The 17,569-nt window shown below is 39.9% G+C and overlaps 1 protein-coding gene across 5 annotated transcripts in view; it reads left to right on the forward strand.

Annotated features, from left to right (window-relative positions):
* The window catches only part of col14a1.L (collagen, type XIV, alpha 1 L homeolog), a 106,840-nt gene that overhangs the window by 49,785 nt on the left and 39,486 nt on the right, over window positions 1-17,569 (forward strand). For all 5 annotated transcript variants that reach the window (XM_018268234.2, XM_041566622.1, XM_041566624.1 and 2 more), the window contains 9 exons: window positions 466-588; window positions 3,838-3,987; window positions 4,680-4,796; window positions 10,348-10,494; window positions 10,608-10,682; window positions 10,901-11,040; window positions 12,076-12,199; window positions 12,473-12,616; window positions 14,674-14,838. In XM_018268234.2, coding sequence (XP_018123723.1) covers window positions 466-588; window positions 3,838-3,987; window positions 4,680-4,796; window positions 10,348-10,494; window positions 10,608-10,682; window positions 10,901-11,040; window positions 12,076-12,199; window positions 12,473-12,616; window positions 14,674-14,838 — 1,185 coding nt within the window. The remainder of the gene's footprint in view (window positions 1-465; window positions 589-3,837; window positions 3,988-4,679; window positions 4,797-10,347; window positions 10,495-10,607; window positions 10,683-10,900; window positions 11,041-12,075; window positions 12,200-12,472; window positions 12,617-14,673; window positions 14,839-17,569) is intronic.

The raw sequence follows: 17,569 nt of genomic DNA on the forward strand, positions 1-17,569 counted from the left end.
CCTGAATAGAAAGATGAGTTTTAAAAAGTGGTAATAACAATACATTTGTAGTCTTACAGAAAATTTCGTTTTTTTAGATGGGGGTCAGTGACCCCCATTTGAAAGCTGGAAAGAGTTAGAAGAAGGTGGCAAATAATCCCAACACTATACAAAAAAAAAAGAAAAAAATTGACAATTGAAAAGTTGCTTACAATTGCCCAGTCTAGAACATACTAAAAATGAAGTTGAACCGCTCCTTTAAGCCCCAAGCACTGGGCTGTAGGGCTATTTCTAATTCCCATAGGAACATGGAGCCAATAGCTGCACATACTGACACTATACTATCTTATTTCAGGGGTTTTTTAAACATTTTTCTCAACTTGTGACCCAAAAGAGTTGTTTCAGAATGAATTATGCACCTGGTATAATAATTGGCTATTGTAGCAGAATAAATTCCCTCTCTACTATTCTTCTTATTCCCTGCAGTGCCTTTACTGGCCCCGAGGAACTTGCGTGTCTCCGATGAATGGTACAACAGGCTGAGGATTACGTGGGACGCTCCTCCTTCCCCCACCATGGGCTACAGAATCGTCTATAAACCTGTGAATGGTAATTGCCTTTCCGTTTCTTCTCCTGAATATATATATATATATATATATATATATATATATCAGTCATATGGAGATTTCACATTGTATCAAAGGATAAGGCGAGGAATAAAGGAAAGAAAAATGTTTTAGCCGGCTGTAATGTTGAAAAATAAATGACTATAAAGAACTGTGCAGGTCTGGACTGGGATTCAAAATAGGCTCTGGCATTTCAGATACTCAAAAGCCCAAACAGCCCCCCACCAGCCCACCAGCCCAAATAATAATGACTGTCTATGGCATCTTACAGCAGCCCCTCTGGCTTTGGCCAGAACCCACAAATTGCCAGTGCGGGTCTGGAACTATATATATATATATATATATATATATATATATATATACACACTGTATATGATCAGGGTGTCATTACAGGTCATTATCAGGGATGTTTTATAGTGGAATAATTGTAGTTAGAGTATAAGTGTATCAGTGCTGTGTGATCTGCTTCCATGCTGTTGGCCAATAATTCATTATCCTCTATAGGTGCCCCAAACTATAATAATATAATAAAAATCTCTTGCAGTGTCACATCCAGCCTGGACAGTCCTCGTCTAGTTAAAAAAGTTGAAAACTGTGTTTCCTTATCTTTTTGGTGCCCAAAGGTTGTTTGGGACAAAATCCCCCTCTTTCCTTTGGGGATGGGGTTTGGCAAGATGCTGACAAAAGCAGCTGTGATATCTACATGGGACACAGAAGGGTGCGACTTGGGTGACCAGCAGGGCAAATGCATCCCAAGAACCTGCACCCGACCCTAACCCGCTGTGTGCTCCTATTTATATACCAACGCCCGCTCTGCTGTGACATCCCAGAAGTGGGCAGGGCATGCCGGTGCACGAGTATATAAAAAGGAACATGCCAGAGAAAGTTGGGCACTAGGACGTCGCAGGCTAAAGTTCAGCCCATGGCCCACAAACTTTGTGGGTTAGTCAACTTCAACCTGCCCGACCCACGGGTAATCTGTAATCTGTGGGGTGACTTTTGGCACTCCAGCTCTTATGGAAGTTCAATTCCCAGATGAATTAGTAAAGACACACTGAGACTTGTAGGGTGGCACATCAGCTGTAGTGCTCAACGTTTCCATTCCTTGGGCGTACTGCACCAAGTTACCATTAAAGGGGACCCGTCGCCCGAAAAAATTATTCCAAATCCTATTTTATCGCATTAGTCAAGCAAAATTAACTTTAATTACACTATATAAATGATTTGAATCTTGTTTCCTCCAGTCTGGGAATTCATAATTATAGCAAGCAGGCAGGAGCCATTTTGTGGACACTGTTATTAAGAAAAGTTTTGCATCATCTCAGAATCTTGTTTGTGCACCAGAATGGGGGACCTGATGTCCATCCCCATGTACTCGCTACACAATTAAATGGTGAAGAGAACTGGGGGAATGTGGGGAGAGCAGTGACATCTACTAAGTGCTGAATGTAGTTGCCTAAGGCATAGAGGAGGGGCAGGCAATATTTGATTGACAGCTGAGATTTTTAATTGCTTTTACAACAGCTATGAATGCTTTAATAAAAAAAAGAATTTGGATTTCATGTTTAAAAAGTTGAAAAGGACTTTTATTATACAGATTTTTATGTCTGGGTGACAGGTCCACTTTAATACATTCCCATTAATCCCTGAGTTAGCCCGCCCCATGGAATGTTTCCTAGACGGCACTGGAAATTCCCAAAACACCTTACTATGGGATTAAATGGCACCCCAGTGCATTGAATATTCTGGATAGTGATATCACAAACAGCTAGTCTACGGTACTCACCAGTTTAGGTACTGGAGACAGGGATTACCAACATCCAGTGGAGGAATAATGAAATGTGGGGCCCCTAGGCTACATCCACACAGGCCCCCCTTCTAGGTTACTGCTGGGTCTGGATGTGTGCAGATACAGGGACACGTACCCCCAAGCTCTCTACCTCGGGGCGGGTTTGGGGCACGCCAGTGACATCACTGGATACACATGTGACCAGCAGTGCAAACTAAAATAAATACAATAGAATTAATCATTGAAAAAAAAAGAGGCACAGGTCACAACACTGGGGGCAGCTGGGAAACTGGCAATATGTCTAGCCCCATGTCAGATTTCAAAATTGAATATAAAAAAATCTGTTTGCTCTTCTGAGAATTGGATTTCAGAGCAAAATTCTGCTGGAGCAGCTCTATTAACTGATGCGTTTTGAAAAAAACATGTTTTCCCATGACAGTATCCCTTTAAAGTTGAAGTAACTGGGTTTATAGCAGGGCTCTGGCAGGCACACAGGAGGGACAAGCTGTATTTCAGCCAATTTATGGGAGAACCGTGTGTTTGTATCAGGATGTCCCTAATCCAGTCCCTGTTTGCCGAGATTAGAGGAGAGTCTTTGCCTTTTTCAGTGCTGCCGGGAACCTTCTCCCTGTATAAACAATGGCACTCGATCACTTCATAAAAACTAAGCTGGCGCCGCTTTCTACCTAAACTCATGGGGATGTATCTTTTGTTTATATTCCTGTGTTTCCTGTATCGTTATATTTGTTTAAATCAGTAACGTGTGATATTTGGAAATCATCAAGTAATGAAAGTTTAAGTGCCAGTATATACAGTGCAACAATTACTATACACTAAACACCACAGCCCCTAGAAGGAGTACAATGTGTATAGTAAGGTGAGATGTCAGGAGAAGGGGCTGTCATTTGGGAAGGTTTGTATAGTAAGGCAGGATGGTATCAATACAACACCCAGCAGGTGATTTATATAGGATGTAGTACAGGTATGGGATCCGTAATCCAGAAACCCGTTATCCAGAAAGCTCCAAATTACGTAATGGCCATCTCACTTGACTCCATTTTTTCCAAATTTTTTTCTCTGTAATAATAAAACAGTAGCTTGTACTTTATCCCATCTAAGATATAATTAATCCTTATTGGATGCAAAACCGTGATGTTTACATGACTTCTAGTTAGGGATGCACCCAATCTATTCGGCCGAATCCCCCAACTCCTTCGCAAAAGATTCGGCCGAATACTGAACCGAATCTAAATCATAGCTATTAGATTTTTATATATTATGCCCCCCATTGTGTTTTTTGCCTTATCCTTGTTGCCATTAAGTGCAGCTGTGAATCAGGAATATGCACTGAATATATATATATATATATATATATATATATATATATATATATATATATATATATAATTTCTGATGGGATTCATGTTGTCTCTTTTTTCCCAGTGCCAGGACCAGCTTTGGAGACATTTGTTGGGGACGATGTTAACACCATACTCATCCTAAATCTTCTCAGTGGGACGGAATACAGCCTGAAAGTACTTGCCTCGTACTCCACTGGTTTCAGCGATGCCTTAACTGGACTAGGAAAGACATGTAAGAAGATCTTCAGTGCTTAAAGGAACAGTAAAATAAAAAAAATGTAAGTGTTTTAAAGTAATAAAAATATAATCAGTGTTGCCCTGCACTGGTAAAACTGATGTGTTTGCTTCAGTAACACTACTATAGTTTATACAAATAAGCTGCTGTGTAGCAATGGGGGCAGCCATTCAATGGAGAAAAGGCTCCGGGTTCAAACAGCAGAAATACTCTGTAGAACATAATGGTGTTATCTGTTATCCACTATTTAACCTGTGCATATAGTCTTTTTTCAATTTATGCCATTGCTACACAGCAGCTTGTTTATATAAACTAAAGTAGTGTTTCTGAAGCAAACACACCAGTTTTACCAGTGCGGGGCAACTGTACATGATATATTCATTACTTTAAAACACTTTTTTTTTTCATTTTTTGAAAATACTGTTCCTTTAATGACCAATCTTAAATATCATGCATACATCTTAAACAGGCCTTAGTATCAACAAGTTCTCAAGTTCCATCACTGCTATCCAGAGCATCTCATTCCCACACTAAACTATCTTTTCCCAATGCATTCCACATTGCTGTTCATTGTAACTTTCTGTACATTGAGGTCTCAGCACATAGACACTGCATTGAGGAGAACAAATGAATATTCTCACTAAAGACTGAAATGATCATGTGCTCAATATTCTGTTCCTAACTGACAGTGTACTTGGGAGTGAAGGACCTGAACGCGTATCAGATAAGAATGACAAGCCTATGTGCCCAATGGCAGCTGCACAGTCATGCTACGGCCTATAGAGTCATCCTAGAGTCGCTCATGGGTAAGCCTATAACTCTTCTTTGTCTTTGGCACAAAAGACCATTTGTCTATAAATCCATTACATGTATGTGATTCATTATCCGCAAAACCGTTATCCAGAAAACTCCAAATTACAGAAAGACCGTCTACCATAGACTCCATTTTATCCAAATAATCCACATTTTTAAAAATGATTTCTATTTTCTCTGTAATAATAAAACAGTAGCTTGTACTTGATCCCAACTAAGATATAATTAATCCTTATTGGAAGCAAAACCAGCCTATTGTTTTTTTTAATGTTTATATGATTTTCTAGTAGACTTAAAGTATGAAGATCCAAATTACAGAAAGATTCCAGGACCCAAGCATTTTGGATAACAGTATTTATAAAGCAAAGATGTCAACAATATACAAACTGAGTGATGGTGCTTAAATTTTACTTCCAATATTTCCATGAATATTGGTCTTGGTAATATCTGCAAGGGGAATTGTGGCGCCCAAGTCCTCTTCTGGGTTGGATGAGAGGCCCTCTCATTCCTGAAGGGAGAACATTGCACCTTCCACTTATTATAACAGACATATTTCTTTAAAACATAAAGATCTGCTCTTAAAGCAACATGTCCGTAGCAACAGGTATTCAGGGCCGGACCAAGCTCCACCCCTGTCCCCCTGTGTGAGAATGCACGTGAAAACTCATTATGATGGTATGGTTGGGGGCAGAGGGATTTGAGAGTCAGGAGAGCGGTTAGGACCGGGGGAATCGAGGGCCCGGACTAGGGGTATGCAGGCAAGAGGTACGTGCCCAGTGCCCCCTCCAGCGTTGTGCCCTAGGCACGTGCCTCTTCTGCCTACCCCTAGATCTGGCCCTGCATTTACTATTGTGAGCAGATGGAACTCCAGCTGTTAAAGGCGTGTTTCACCTTTAAGTTAACTTTAGGTAATATATATATTACAGGATTTGAGTGCCATCATCTCCTACCTGCTATGTACATTATTTGCATGAGCACCCAGGTATTTTCTCAGATCAGGGTGTGCGGCCCATATTTATATATATACAAACAAGGGAAAGTTGTGCTCACCACTATTTTTTAAAACCATTAGGCGGGGGTGCAATGAGGGTGTGACCACAAAATACATATAGTCAACTACAAGAGTCCTCTGCACTCAACCCATTATCAGTATATTTAAGACAGCGACATTTTGTGCATACTGCTACTAAAAAATGCCTTACCCTTTAAACAAAACAGGGATTGTTTGTCCATATATTGCAATATAACAAACAATCCCTGTTTTGTTTAAAGGGTAAGGCATTTTTCAATTAGTCTTCATTAACTATTTTTTTAAATAGTTTTTGAATTATTAAAAGATGAAGACTAATTGCAAATTGTCTCATAATATACATGCTCTAGTCTACATCATACCTGGGAGCACATTTACTTAGCTTGAGTGAAGGAATAGAAGAAAAAACACTTCGAATTTCGAATGTTTTTTTTGGCTACTTCAACCATCGAATTGGCTACTTCGACCTTCGACTACGACTTTGAATCGAACAATTCGAACTAAAAATTGTTCGACTATTCGACCATTCGATAGTCGAAATACTGTCTCTTTAAAAAAAACTTCAACCCTCTATTTCGCCAACTAAAACCTACTGAGGTACAATGTTAGCCTACGGGGAAGGTCCCCATAGGCTTTCCAGCAAATTTCTGAACGAAGTAATTTTGTTCGATCGATGGATTAAAATCCTTCGAATTGTTCGATTCCAAGGATTTAATCGATTATTCCTTCGATCGTTCGATCGAATGAATATCGCTAAATCCTTAGACTTCGATATTCGAAGTTGAAGGATTAAACTTCGATAGTCGAATATCGAGGGTTAATTAACCCTCGATATCTGACCATTAGTAAATGTGCCCCTAAAAGTTAACCCAAGGGTGAACAATGCATCTAATTATCTGCAAAATACTGAGAGTGATTTGGGGCACTAGCCTTGGTCCTGTTTTCTACCTCTCGTATAATGTGTAAATTCCCTCATCCCCTACAGTTGGTGGTAGTTTAGAAATGAGTTACATGCCAAAAACCCTTCTCTCATTCTCCCCTCCTAACCTTATCCAATAAAAGGAACCATCTGTGTGTTGTCCTGTCTCATCCAAAATAAATTCCTTTGCCTATTTGGTTTTACAGGGCTCCCACGTCTTTCTCCTTAAAGAAATAATCTAACTCTCTACTAAAACATGTGGCTTTTAATAGTCCTCATTGTAATGTGTTGCCTGGATATTGCTGAGTTGGGTTTGGCCAATGCAAAGATTAAATGGAAATGTTTCCATGTAAAACAAGTCAGCGGCCCATGATAATATATCAGACTGGCAGAAAAAGAAGGAGTAAATCAAGAATAACATTGTCGGTACCCAGCTGGGCTGTGTTACTCTGAATGTGAGGAAAACCCTAAATCTGTAGTCTCAAGCACAAAGTAATCCAAATAATATCACATGCTCTGTATCATCTGTGGTTTGGTACAAAATCAGTATTTTCTAGCTATATCTTTGGGAGTCAAAGTCTGAGAAACACTAGTACCAGTTTGATGAATCCCTCCTCAATGTATTGATGAATTACAACCTCTTATAAGTTACATAGTTAAATTGGGTTGAAAAAAGACAAAGTCCATCAAGTTCAACCCCTCCAAATGAAAACCCAGCATCCATACACACACCCCTCCCTACTTTTAATTAAAATTCTATATACCCATACCTATACTAACTATAGAGTTTAGTATCACAATAGCCTTTGATATTATGTCTGTCCAAAAAATCATCCAAGTCCCTCTTATAGTCATTAACTGAATCAGCCATCACAACATCACCCGGCAGTGCATTCCACAACCTCACTGTCCTGACTGTGAAGATCCCCCTACGTTGCTTCAAATGAAAGTTCTTTTCTTCTAGTCTAAACGGGAGGCCTCTGGTACGGTGATCCACTTTATGGGTAAAAAGGTCCCCTGCTATTTGTCTATAATGTCCTCTAATGTACTTGTAAAGTCTAATCATGTCCCCTCACAAGCGCCTTTTTTCCAGAGAAAACAACCCCAACCTTGACAGTCTACCCTCATAATTTAACTCTTCCCTCCCTCTAACCAGTTTAGTTGCACTTAGTCTCTGCACTCTCTCCAGCTCATTTATATCCCTCTTAAGGACTGGAGTCCAAAACTGCACTGCATACTCCAGATGAGGCCTCACCAGGGACCTATAAAGAGGCATAATTATGTTTTCATCCCTTGAGTTAATGCCCTTTTTTATGCAAGACAGAACTTTATTTGCTTTAGTAGCCACAGAATGACACTGCCCAGAATTAGACAACTTGTTATCTACAAAGACCCCTAGATCCTTCTCATTTAAGGAAACTCCCAACACATTTAGTGTATAACTTGCATTTATATTATTTTTGCCAAAGTGCATAACCTGCATTTATCAACATTGAACCTCATTTTCCAGTTTGCTGCCCAGTTTCCCAACTTAGACAAATCACTTTGCAAAGTGGCAGCATCCTGCATGGAACCTATAGTTCTGCACAATTTAGTATCATCTGCAAAAATAGAAACAGTACTTTCAATGCCCACCTCCAGGTCATTAATAAACAAGTTGAAAAGCAAGGGACCTAGTACAGAGCCCTGTGGTACTCCACTAACACTGGTCCAATTAGAAAATGTTCCAAAAGAATATTTTCCTATGATAGTGTTGTAGTTTATTTGACACAAGCTCCGTGCATTCTGAACTCACAAGAATCTGAACCCCTGAACAAAGTGATCACAGGGCTTTATAAACTTAAAATAAACTTTAAAATGGATTTACCGATGGGAGAGCAAAGAGATATCGCTCCACAGCACAGAAAGACTAAGAACTGCTCTTATAGCCAAGCAGGTGGCTCTGCCTCAAGACCAGGGTACTAGTGACCAAGGTTAGCTTGAGAACAGAATCCATCCAAGTCAAAGGGGCTCCTGGGGGAATCTGCATACACAGAATTGTATTCTCTTTCAATAGTAAACTGTATAAAATGGCCATGGAAGGAGCCTATAGCAAGATCAGGTGTTCATGTGCCCTTAGGCAAATGGTAGATATCGGGCTGATATTTATACTGGAAGTACATGAGACCTCTCCTGCATTGGGCTGCAGACTCACCAAAAGAGATGGTACAATTCCTGCTCTTACCTGCCACAAACCAATAGTAATCAAGCAGTTACAGCAGCGTTGAATACAGCAAGAGTTATACAGGGAACTCTAAGTATCACTCATGTATTATAAGGGATAATGCACCCCCTACTGTAAATGATAAGGATATTAGAAGTAACTGAGCGGTTCTGTGGCAATATAACGACACAAGGCTGCAGGTTGAGTTATACAGGGAACTCTGAGTATGTCATGTATTATAAGGGATAATGCACCCCCTACTGTAAATGATAAGGATATTAGAAGTCACTGAGGGGTTCTGTGACTACTGTATATAAAGGCACAAGGCTGCAGGCTGAGTTATACAGGAAACTCTGTGTATCACTCATGTATTATAAGGGATAATGTACCCCCTACTGTAAATGATAAGGATAGTAGAAGTCACTGAGGGGTTATGTGACCATATAAAGGCACAAGGCTGAAGGTTGAGTTATACAGGGAACTCTGAGTATGTCATGTATTATAAGGGATAATGCACCCCCTACTGTAAATGATAAGGATATTAGAAGTCACTGAGGGGTTCTGTGACTACTGTATATAAAGGCACAAGGCTGCAGGCTGAGTTATACAGGAAACTCTGTGTATCACTCATGTATTATAAGGGATAATGTACCCCCTACTGTAAATGATAAGGATATTAGAAGTCACTGAGGGGTTATGTGACCATATAAAGACACAAGGCTGAAGGTTGAGTTATACAGGGAACTCTGAGTATCACTCATGTATTATAAGGGATAATGTACCCCCTACTGTAAATGATAAGGATATTAGAAGTCATTGAGGGGTTCTATGACCATATAAAGGCACAAGGCTGAAGGTTGAGTTATACAGGGAACTCTGAGTATCACTCATGTATTATAAGGGATAATGTACCCCCTACTGTAAATGATAGGGATATTAGAAGTCACTGAGGGGTTATGTGACCATATAAAGGCACAAGGCTGAAGGTTGAGTTATACAGGGAACTCTGAGTATCACTCATGTATTATAAGGGATAATGTACCCCCTACTGTAAATGATAGGGATATTAGAAGTCACTGAGGGGTTGTTCTGTGACCATATAAAGGCACAAGGCTGAAGGCTGAGTTATACAGGGAACTCTGAGTATCACTCGTGTATTATAGGAATAATGTACACCCTATTGTAAATTTTAGAAGGCCTTGTGCTTTTATACAGGTCATGGAACGCCAAGGTGATTTCTATTATTCTAATATTCTACAACAGGGTGTAGATTATTTATTATAATACACAAGTTCACTGATGCCATCACTAATCACTGTTTATAAGAATATAATTTACAGGTTATAGATTGCTCTCGTGTATTACATGTTTATAATAGCCTTTTTGTTGCAGATGGGTCAAAGCAAGAGGATTTGCTTGGTGGAGGAACTTCCAGGCACTGCTTTTATCAGCTTTCCCCCAACACCAGGTATAGAATAACTGTATACGCACAGCTCCAGGAGGCTGAAGGACCGGGTGTGAGCATTGTGGAGACCACATGTAAGTAGGTTTAGTGTATTCCATTGAACTTTTGTTTGTAAAATATATCTGAACAAAATATATCTGAAAGAGAACGGTTTTACAATCCTTTATTTCTCTCTTTTTCTCTTTAGTACCAGTACCAACCGCAGCACCTACACTTCCACCAACTACTCCACCACCACCAACAATTCCTGTGGCCAGAGAAGGTACAGTATGGTGTCGGGAAACCCAAATAGGGAATATGCAAATAAACTAAAACACACCAAAGCGGTGATTTTGTATAGCTATGTTCTTCTCAGCCCACTTTAGTGCATACGATAGTTATAAATCAGAATATTTGCAATGTTACGTCTACAGCAGTAGAACAAGTTATTGTCAATTATGGATCTGAAATGTTCTTTTTTAACAATTTATGTTGTACCAGTGTGCAAGGCTGCCAAGGCTGATCTGGTTTTCCTGGTGGACGGGTCTTGGAGTATCGGAGATGACAACTTCAACAAAGTCATTAAATTCTTGTACAGCACTACTGGAGCCCTGGATGAGATTGGGCCTGAAGGAACCCAGGTAAGAACATTCTGCCAAAGTAACTTCTCTACTGCTTCCTATTTAGGTTTCCTTCATTTATCAAGCAAATTATCCTGCAGCCAGATTTGACTTACCAGTTATTCTTGAATTATAAAAGCTGCTGCTTAATAATAAATCCAACCAATAGCCATACAATGACGCATGGGGACGCTAGACCGTAAATTAAATTATATAGATCTTGTGGCACAAGATTTTGGTCCTGGTAGGATTGTTCACCTTTGAGTTAACTTTTAGTATGATGTAAAGAGTGATATTCTGAGACAATTTGCAATTGGTCTTCATTTTTTATTATTTGTAGGTTTTTCTTTAGTTATATGGGTTTTTATTCAGCAGTTTGCAGTTTCAGCAGTCTGGTTGTAGGGTCCATTGATTTGAATAACAGACTAACAATACATTTGTAGCCTTACAGAGCATTTGATCTTTAGACTGGGTCAGTGACCCTCCATTTGAAATCTGTAAAGTATCAGAAGAAGAAGGCAAATAATTCAAAAACTATAAAAAATAATAAAAAAAATAAAGGTCAATTGAAAAGTTGCTTAGAATTGGCCATTCTATAAAATAGTGAAAGGTTAAAAAGTTAAATGTGAACTACCCCTTTAAGTAACTGTGCAAGCTCAAGCCCTTCTTCTCCTCCTTGATCAAGATGCCTACACTCCATACAGATAGGGTAATAGCTCACAGGCTTTTACTGTGAAGGCTCCCCTTGAAGTCCCCCACCTAAATACAGCAAATCTTACAGATATATACATGCTGTACACCCCACTTGTCTTAAAGGATATATTGAGAGGAAATGGGTCTTTTCCTTCTGCTGGCCTAGAACATTGAGGTCTAATAAGGAAGAGTCCATCAATATTACATACTGCACCAGAACACAAAGGTCATGGGGGTGAAGGGGCTGCAGGGAAAAGCTGACCTAGATAAGGGCGCACCATGCAATTATTGATTATCAACAAATTCCCATGCATGAATTAGATCATGTATCTAGGTTTTACTGAAGAAACTTTCCTTCTGTAGGTTGGAATAGCCCAGTTCAGCGATGATGCAAGGACAGAATTTAAACTGAATTCCTATAAAAACAAAGAGACCCTGCTGGATGCCATTCAGCGCATATCCTATAAAGGGGGAAACACCAAAACAGGTATAATATCATATTATCATCATCACATCTTATCTGCTGTTTTCCAATGTTTCTGCGTGGAAAAGATATGATCTTCCCTGTCTGATAAGTCAATGGGCACAATTATTTTCACGTGGGTCTGGGCAAGTACTGTGTGAATTGCAAGTGTTGGGCACAGCTTAAAGGGAATATTGATGCAAGTGTTTTGGTGGCCTCTAGCCCTCGGTGGGTCAGTGCACTCACTTTCATGTTGTAATGTTGTTAATGTAATAGTAACTCAGTCTCTCACAACAGGCAGGGCCATAAAGCACGTTCGAGATGACCTGTTCACTTCTAATTCTGGAATGAGAAAAGGAGTCCCCAAAGTGCTAGTGGTGATAACAGATGGGCGATCCCAAGATGATGTCAATGGCATTGCCAAAGAAATGCAACTGGAAGGTAAGAAGAGGGTTTCCAGGATTTTGGTAGAGGCAAATGGCCAAATGGCTCCTACAAAAGAGTTAAAGGGCCACTATACAACACTGTAAAGATTTCCTATAAAAATTATACCTATGAGAAGGAAATCCCAGTCCTGCATAGCTTTATAGTATCTCTATGTACAGACCGTGAGAATGTAAATGTCTGTATGTAGCTTTGCCTATAAAATGTGGGTTACAGGGAAGGTTAGGGTCACAATACTGAGCTATGTTAATCCGTATAGTTGCCTAGATACCACTTTCTTTGCATGTATTTTGGTTTCAAATGTGAAACACAGTTCTACAGTATGAGGAAGGACATCAGATTTATGAAGGATATCTATTTCCTCTATTCTTATCTTTTTGGTATTGAGCCACATTCATGAAAAAGTTCCTGGGGTGCCATATAAGGGCTGTGATTGGCTATTTAGTAGCCCCTATGTGGACTGGCAGCCTACAGGAGACTCTGTTTGGCAGTACAACTGTTTTTTTATGCAACTAAAACTTACTTCCAAGCCTGGAATTCAAAAATAAGCACCTGCTTTGAGGCCATTGGGAGCAACATCCAAGAGTTTGGGGAGCAACATGTTGATCTCAAGCTACTGGTTGGAGATCACTGTGTTAGGGAAACAAACAAACAAATATAAAAGTAGAAACCTAGAAAACATCATCAGCATAATAAATAGGCTTTCTGGTTGGCAGGATCACTGACACAATCAACGTCTGTTCTTAAAGGGATGCCAAAGTTTGAAGTCAGAGCCTTGTTTCATTATGGGTAGAACTGGGGGGAGGGATGTGCCCTTCTTTTCCACAATTGGTGCATGTCAAGTGCAGGTGTAATACTGTAATTTTTTGGGGTGCAGTATATAATGAGCACTTGTATCTGGCAGGAGGTACAGAACTACTGGGCTCTGCGATCTAGTGCTCCCTGATTCTCAAGTTAGGGGGTGGGATAGGGGATGCTGATATCCCACTTACCACCTGCCCAGTTATATACTGTATATATATATATATATATATATATATATATATATATATATATATATATACTGTATATATATATATATATATATATATATATATATATATATATATAAATAATACCCAGTGATGCCGGCACTTTCGAAAAAATAGTTCATGTGCCTGGGTTCAGAATCCACAAATTCATCCATTCCAATTCCAAAGAGATTCGCACTCACATGTCTTCTTAGGTTTAAAACATGTTTTTATTGTAAAGCTACAGGCTAACATTTCGGCCTTCTGGTAGGACGAAACGTCAGCCTGTAGCTTCGTAATGAAAACGTTTTAAACCTAAAAAGCCCTGTGAGTGCGGATCACTTTGGAATTGGAATATATATATATATATACATACAGTGCTGGCAAATAATATAAAGAAGGCTTGCACCATTGTGAGTACAAAGAGCTATGGTTAAGTTAGGGGCAAGGTTAAAAGTGCAAAATACCTTTATGCTCATTGTTTGCCTTGCCTGTTTGACCATAAATGCTAAATGAGGCCCCCATTCTTTAAATCATAGATGTAAAAACTGACATGTTTAGTAGCCTACCACCCAGCTCCAATTAGAAGTGTACAGGGGCGGATTTACAGTGGGCGCCCCTAGGCTCAATACCGTTCGTCTTCCCTGTCCCCTCAAAGGGGACAGGAGCAATGGGAATCGGCACACAGGGAAAAAATGATTGTATCTCCAGCACATCCCCAGTGTTTCTGAACCAATGTGGGTGTGGTTGAGCAGCATGCCGCCCCCCTAAAATCCTGCCACCCTAGGCCCGGGCTTAGGTGGCCTTTCCACAAATCCGGGCCTGGAAGTGTACAAGAATTTCTCCAAAGCTCCAGTATTCAAGTACAGCTGTATCCTTGGTTAAACAGGCTGTTGCTCCTGTGTCCCTGTTGTAGCACTATATATATGAAGACCGAGGACACTTGACACTGCAGATCTTTGCTGCAATTGGGGTCCAGAAATGCCTCTAATAAAAACAGTAACAATGACCTTTAAAGGGATCTTTATGGTTCATTTATCACAGGTTTCAGTATTTTTGCCATCGGCGTGGCGGACGCAGACTACGCAGAGCTGGTTAACATAGGCAGCAAGCCCAGCGAGAGGCACGTGTTCTTTGTGGACGACTTTGACGCTTTCAAGAAGATCGAAGACGAACTGATCACCTTCGTGTGTGAAACAGCGACTGCCAGTGAGTGCGACTCCCCTTTCCCGTTCCTCTCGCAGGGATTATAGTGGGATTGGAACACAGACGGGTCCCCTGGATTCCCGCCCAAAATATTTCATATTTGTGTGTCTGCTGCCCTAGCATATGCCCAGAGCATTCCGTGTGCCAGCTGTCCAACTGCCGTAACATTCAGCAGATGGTTCCCATTAAAAAGACATAATTCTGTGTTTATAGCAGGATTTACATAGGATTTATCTTCCATTTATTTTTTATTCAACAGTGGAATGATGAAAGAGAAATGACTGTACATATAGAATGCTGCTTCTCTGCATATTTGCATTTGTGTGTATAAGTACAGGTATGGGATCTGTTATCCAGAATACTGGGGACCTGTTGTTTTGTGGAGAGATATTTCCGTAATTTGGATCTTGATACCTTAAGTTTACTAAAAATCACTGAAACGTTAAATAAACCCAATCGGATTGTTTTGCCACCAATATGTATTCATGCCGCTCAGTTACCAACATGTACAAGGTACTGCTTTGTTATTACAGAGTAAAAGGAAAGGAAACATTTTTAAAAATTAGAATTGTTTGCTGAAACATGGTCTTCCCATATTTCAGAGCTTTCTGGATAAGGGATTCCATACCTGTATAAACTGCCATATTGATTGCCTTGGCTGAACTACAGCTACAAATATAGCCCTTTTTAAAGGGTTTGGTCACCTTTAAATTAACTTTTAGTATGATGTAGAGAGGGATATTCTGAAACAATTTGCAATTGGTTTTCCTTTTTTATTATTTGTGGTTTTTCGAGTTGTTCAGCTTTTTATTCAGCAGCTCTCCAGTTTGCAATTTCAGCAGTCTGGTTGCTAGGGTCCAAACTATCATAGCAACCATGCATTGATACAAATAAGAGATTGGAATATGCATAGGAGAGGGCCTGAATAGAAAGATGAGTAATAAAAAGTAGCAATATTAATATATTAGTAGCCTTACAGAGCATTTGTTTTTAGATGGAGTCAGTGACCCCCATTTGAAAGCTAAAGAAGAAGGCAAATAATTTAAAAACTATAAAAAATGAGAAATGCATCCAAACATTCCTCTCTGCAGCTAGTGCAAATGTACCCACCAAATCTTCTCTGATGATCCATGTGCAAAAACTCAAGGGATCAGGAGGTTGCAGAATGCGAGTATGAAAGCCGTTCTGGCTGCCGATTGGGGGAGAGGGTCTGGGCCAACAAGGGGCCACGAGGACTGGGGCCCACTGGGTTTTTTCCCTGTGTTTCGCCGGCCCAGTCCGACCCTGTTTGAAAATCAGAAAGAGGGACAAAAACTTCTGTCGCGAATAATCTTTTTGACCATGCCCATTTTGTGGCCACACCCACTAAATACCATGTCCATTTTACATCATTTGGCAGGTTATGGAAAGTTTCAACACATTTATGGATGGTTTGGGGTTATGTTTTATTACAGTTTTGTTAATGAAGGAGAATTGCCCTTTAAGCTGCAAGTCTCATTTTTCCCAAGAGACCTGCTTATCTTAAATAGTAACAATTGTTTCTTTGCTTATCTTAAATTGTTACAATTGTATCTAAGTGCAGGCACTGAGTATTCCAGGCTCTCTGACAAAAAAAAGCCTTTTATTTAATTAAGTTTTAGAAACTTTGTATCTTTTTCTGGCATCAGTGCAGGAGATCAAAGAGAAACTCATTTCAGTAACAAGCCAGAACTGGGGTCTCAAAATTGGGACTGTCCCACAAAATTGGCAGGTACGCAAGGTATGGGATCCGTTATCTGGAAACCTGTTATCCAGATAGCTCTGAATTATGGGAATTATTTGTTTTTTCTCTGTAATAATAGAACAGTACCTTGTACTTGATCCAAAATCAGCCTATTGGGTTTATTTAATATTTAAATGATTTTCTAGTAGGTATGAAGATCCAAATCTTGTAACTATCCATTACCTGGAAAACCCCAGGTCCCGAGCATTCTGGATAACAGGTCCCATACTTGTAGAATAATCATGCACATCCCTGTATAAAGGCAAATAGACTTTGTTCATAGAGTCGTAGCTGTGTATCAGGAGCCAGGCCCATGCTTGTAGGAACTTGCTGTATTAAATCAATCTGTTGCCTCGGGGGAACCAGTGTGTGTGTTTATATTCCGTTTCCCCGATGGAGAGATGAGAAAGCAGCATCTGAGATCATGATGTGTGGTACCGAATGGATAAGCGTTGGGGATATTTGAGTGACAGACAAGAATCGAAAATCGGTTTCTTCATTCATTGGTCTCTGCTTTTCACATACCCATGCGCCTATGAGTAAGGACGCAAAAATCCACTATTTGGGATTCGGCCAAATCCCTGAATCCTTTATAAAAGATTCGGCCAAATACCGAACCGAACCTGAATCCTAATTTACATATGCAAATTAGGGACTGGAAGGGAAAAAGTGCAAAAAACATTTTTTACTTCTTTGTTTGGAGACAAAAAGTTGTGTGATTTCCCTTATCGACCGTATTTTGCACATGCAAATTCGGATTCAGTTTAGTCATGCACGAGGATTCAGCTGAATCTGAATCCTGCTGGAAAAGGCTGAATCCTGGCCGAATCCCAAACCGAATCCTGCATTTGGTGCATCCCTACCTATGAGCTTTCAGCAGTTCAGGTTGGAATTCATGATCTGTAGGAATTAAAAGAAGTCCTGCAAATATAAACTCAATAGAGTGAGGACGTCAAAGCTAGCCGATCCATT

Source organism: Xenopus laevis, chromosome 6L, assembly GCF_017654675.1.
Source record: "Xenopus laevis strain J_2021 chromosome 6L, Xenopus_laevis_v10.1, whole genome shotgun sequence".
NCBI lineage: Eukaryota > Metazoa > Chordata > Amphibia > Anura > Pipidae > Xenopus > Xenopus laevis.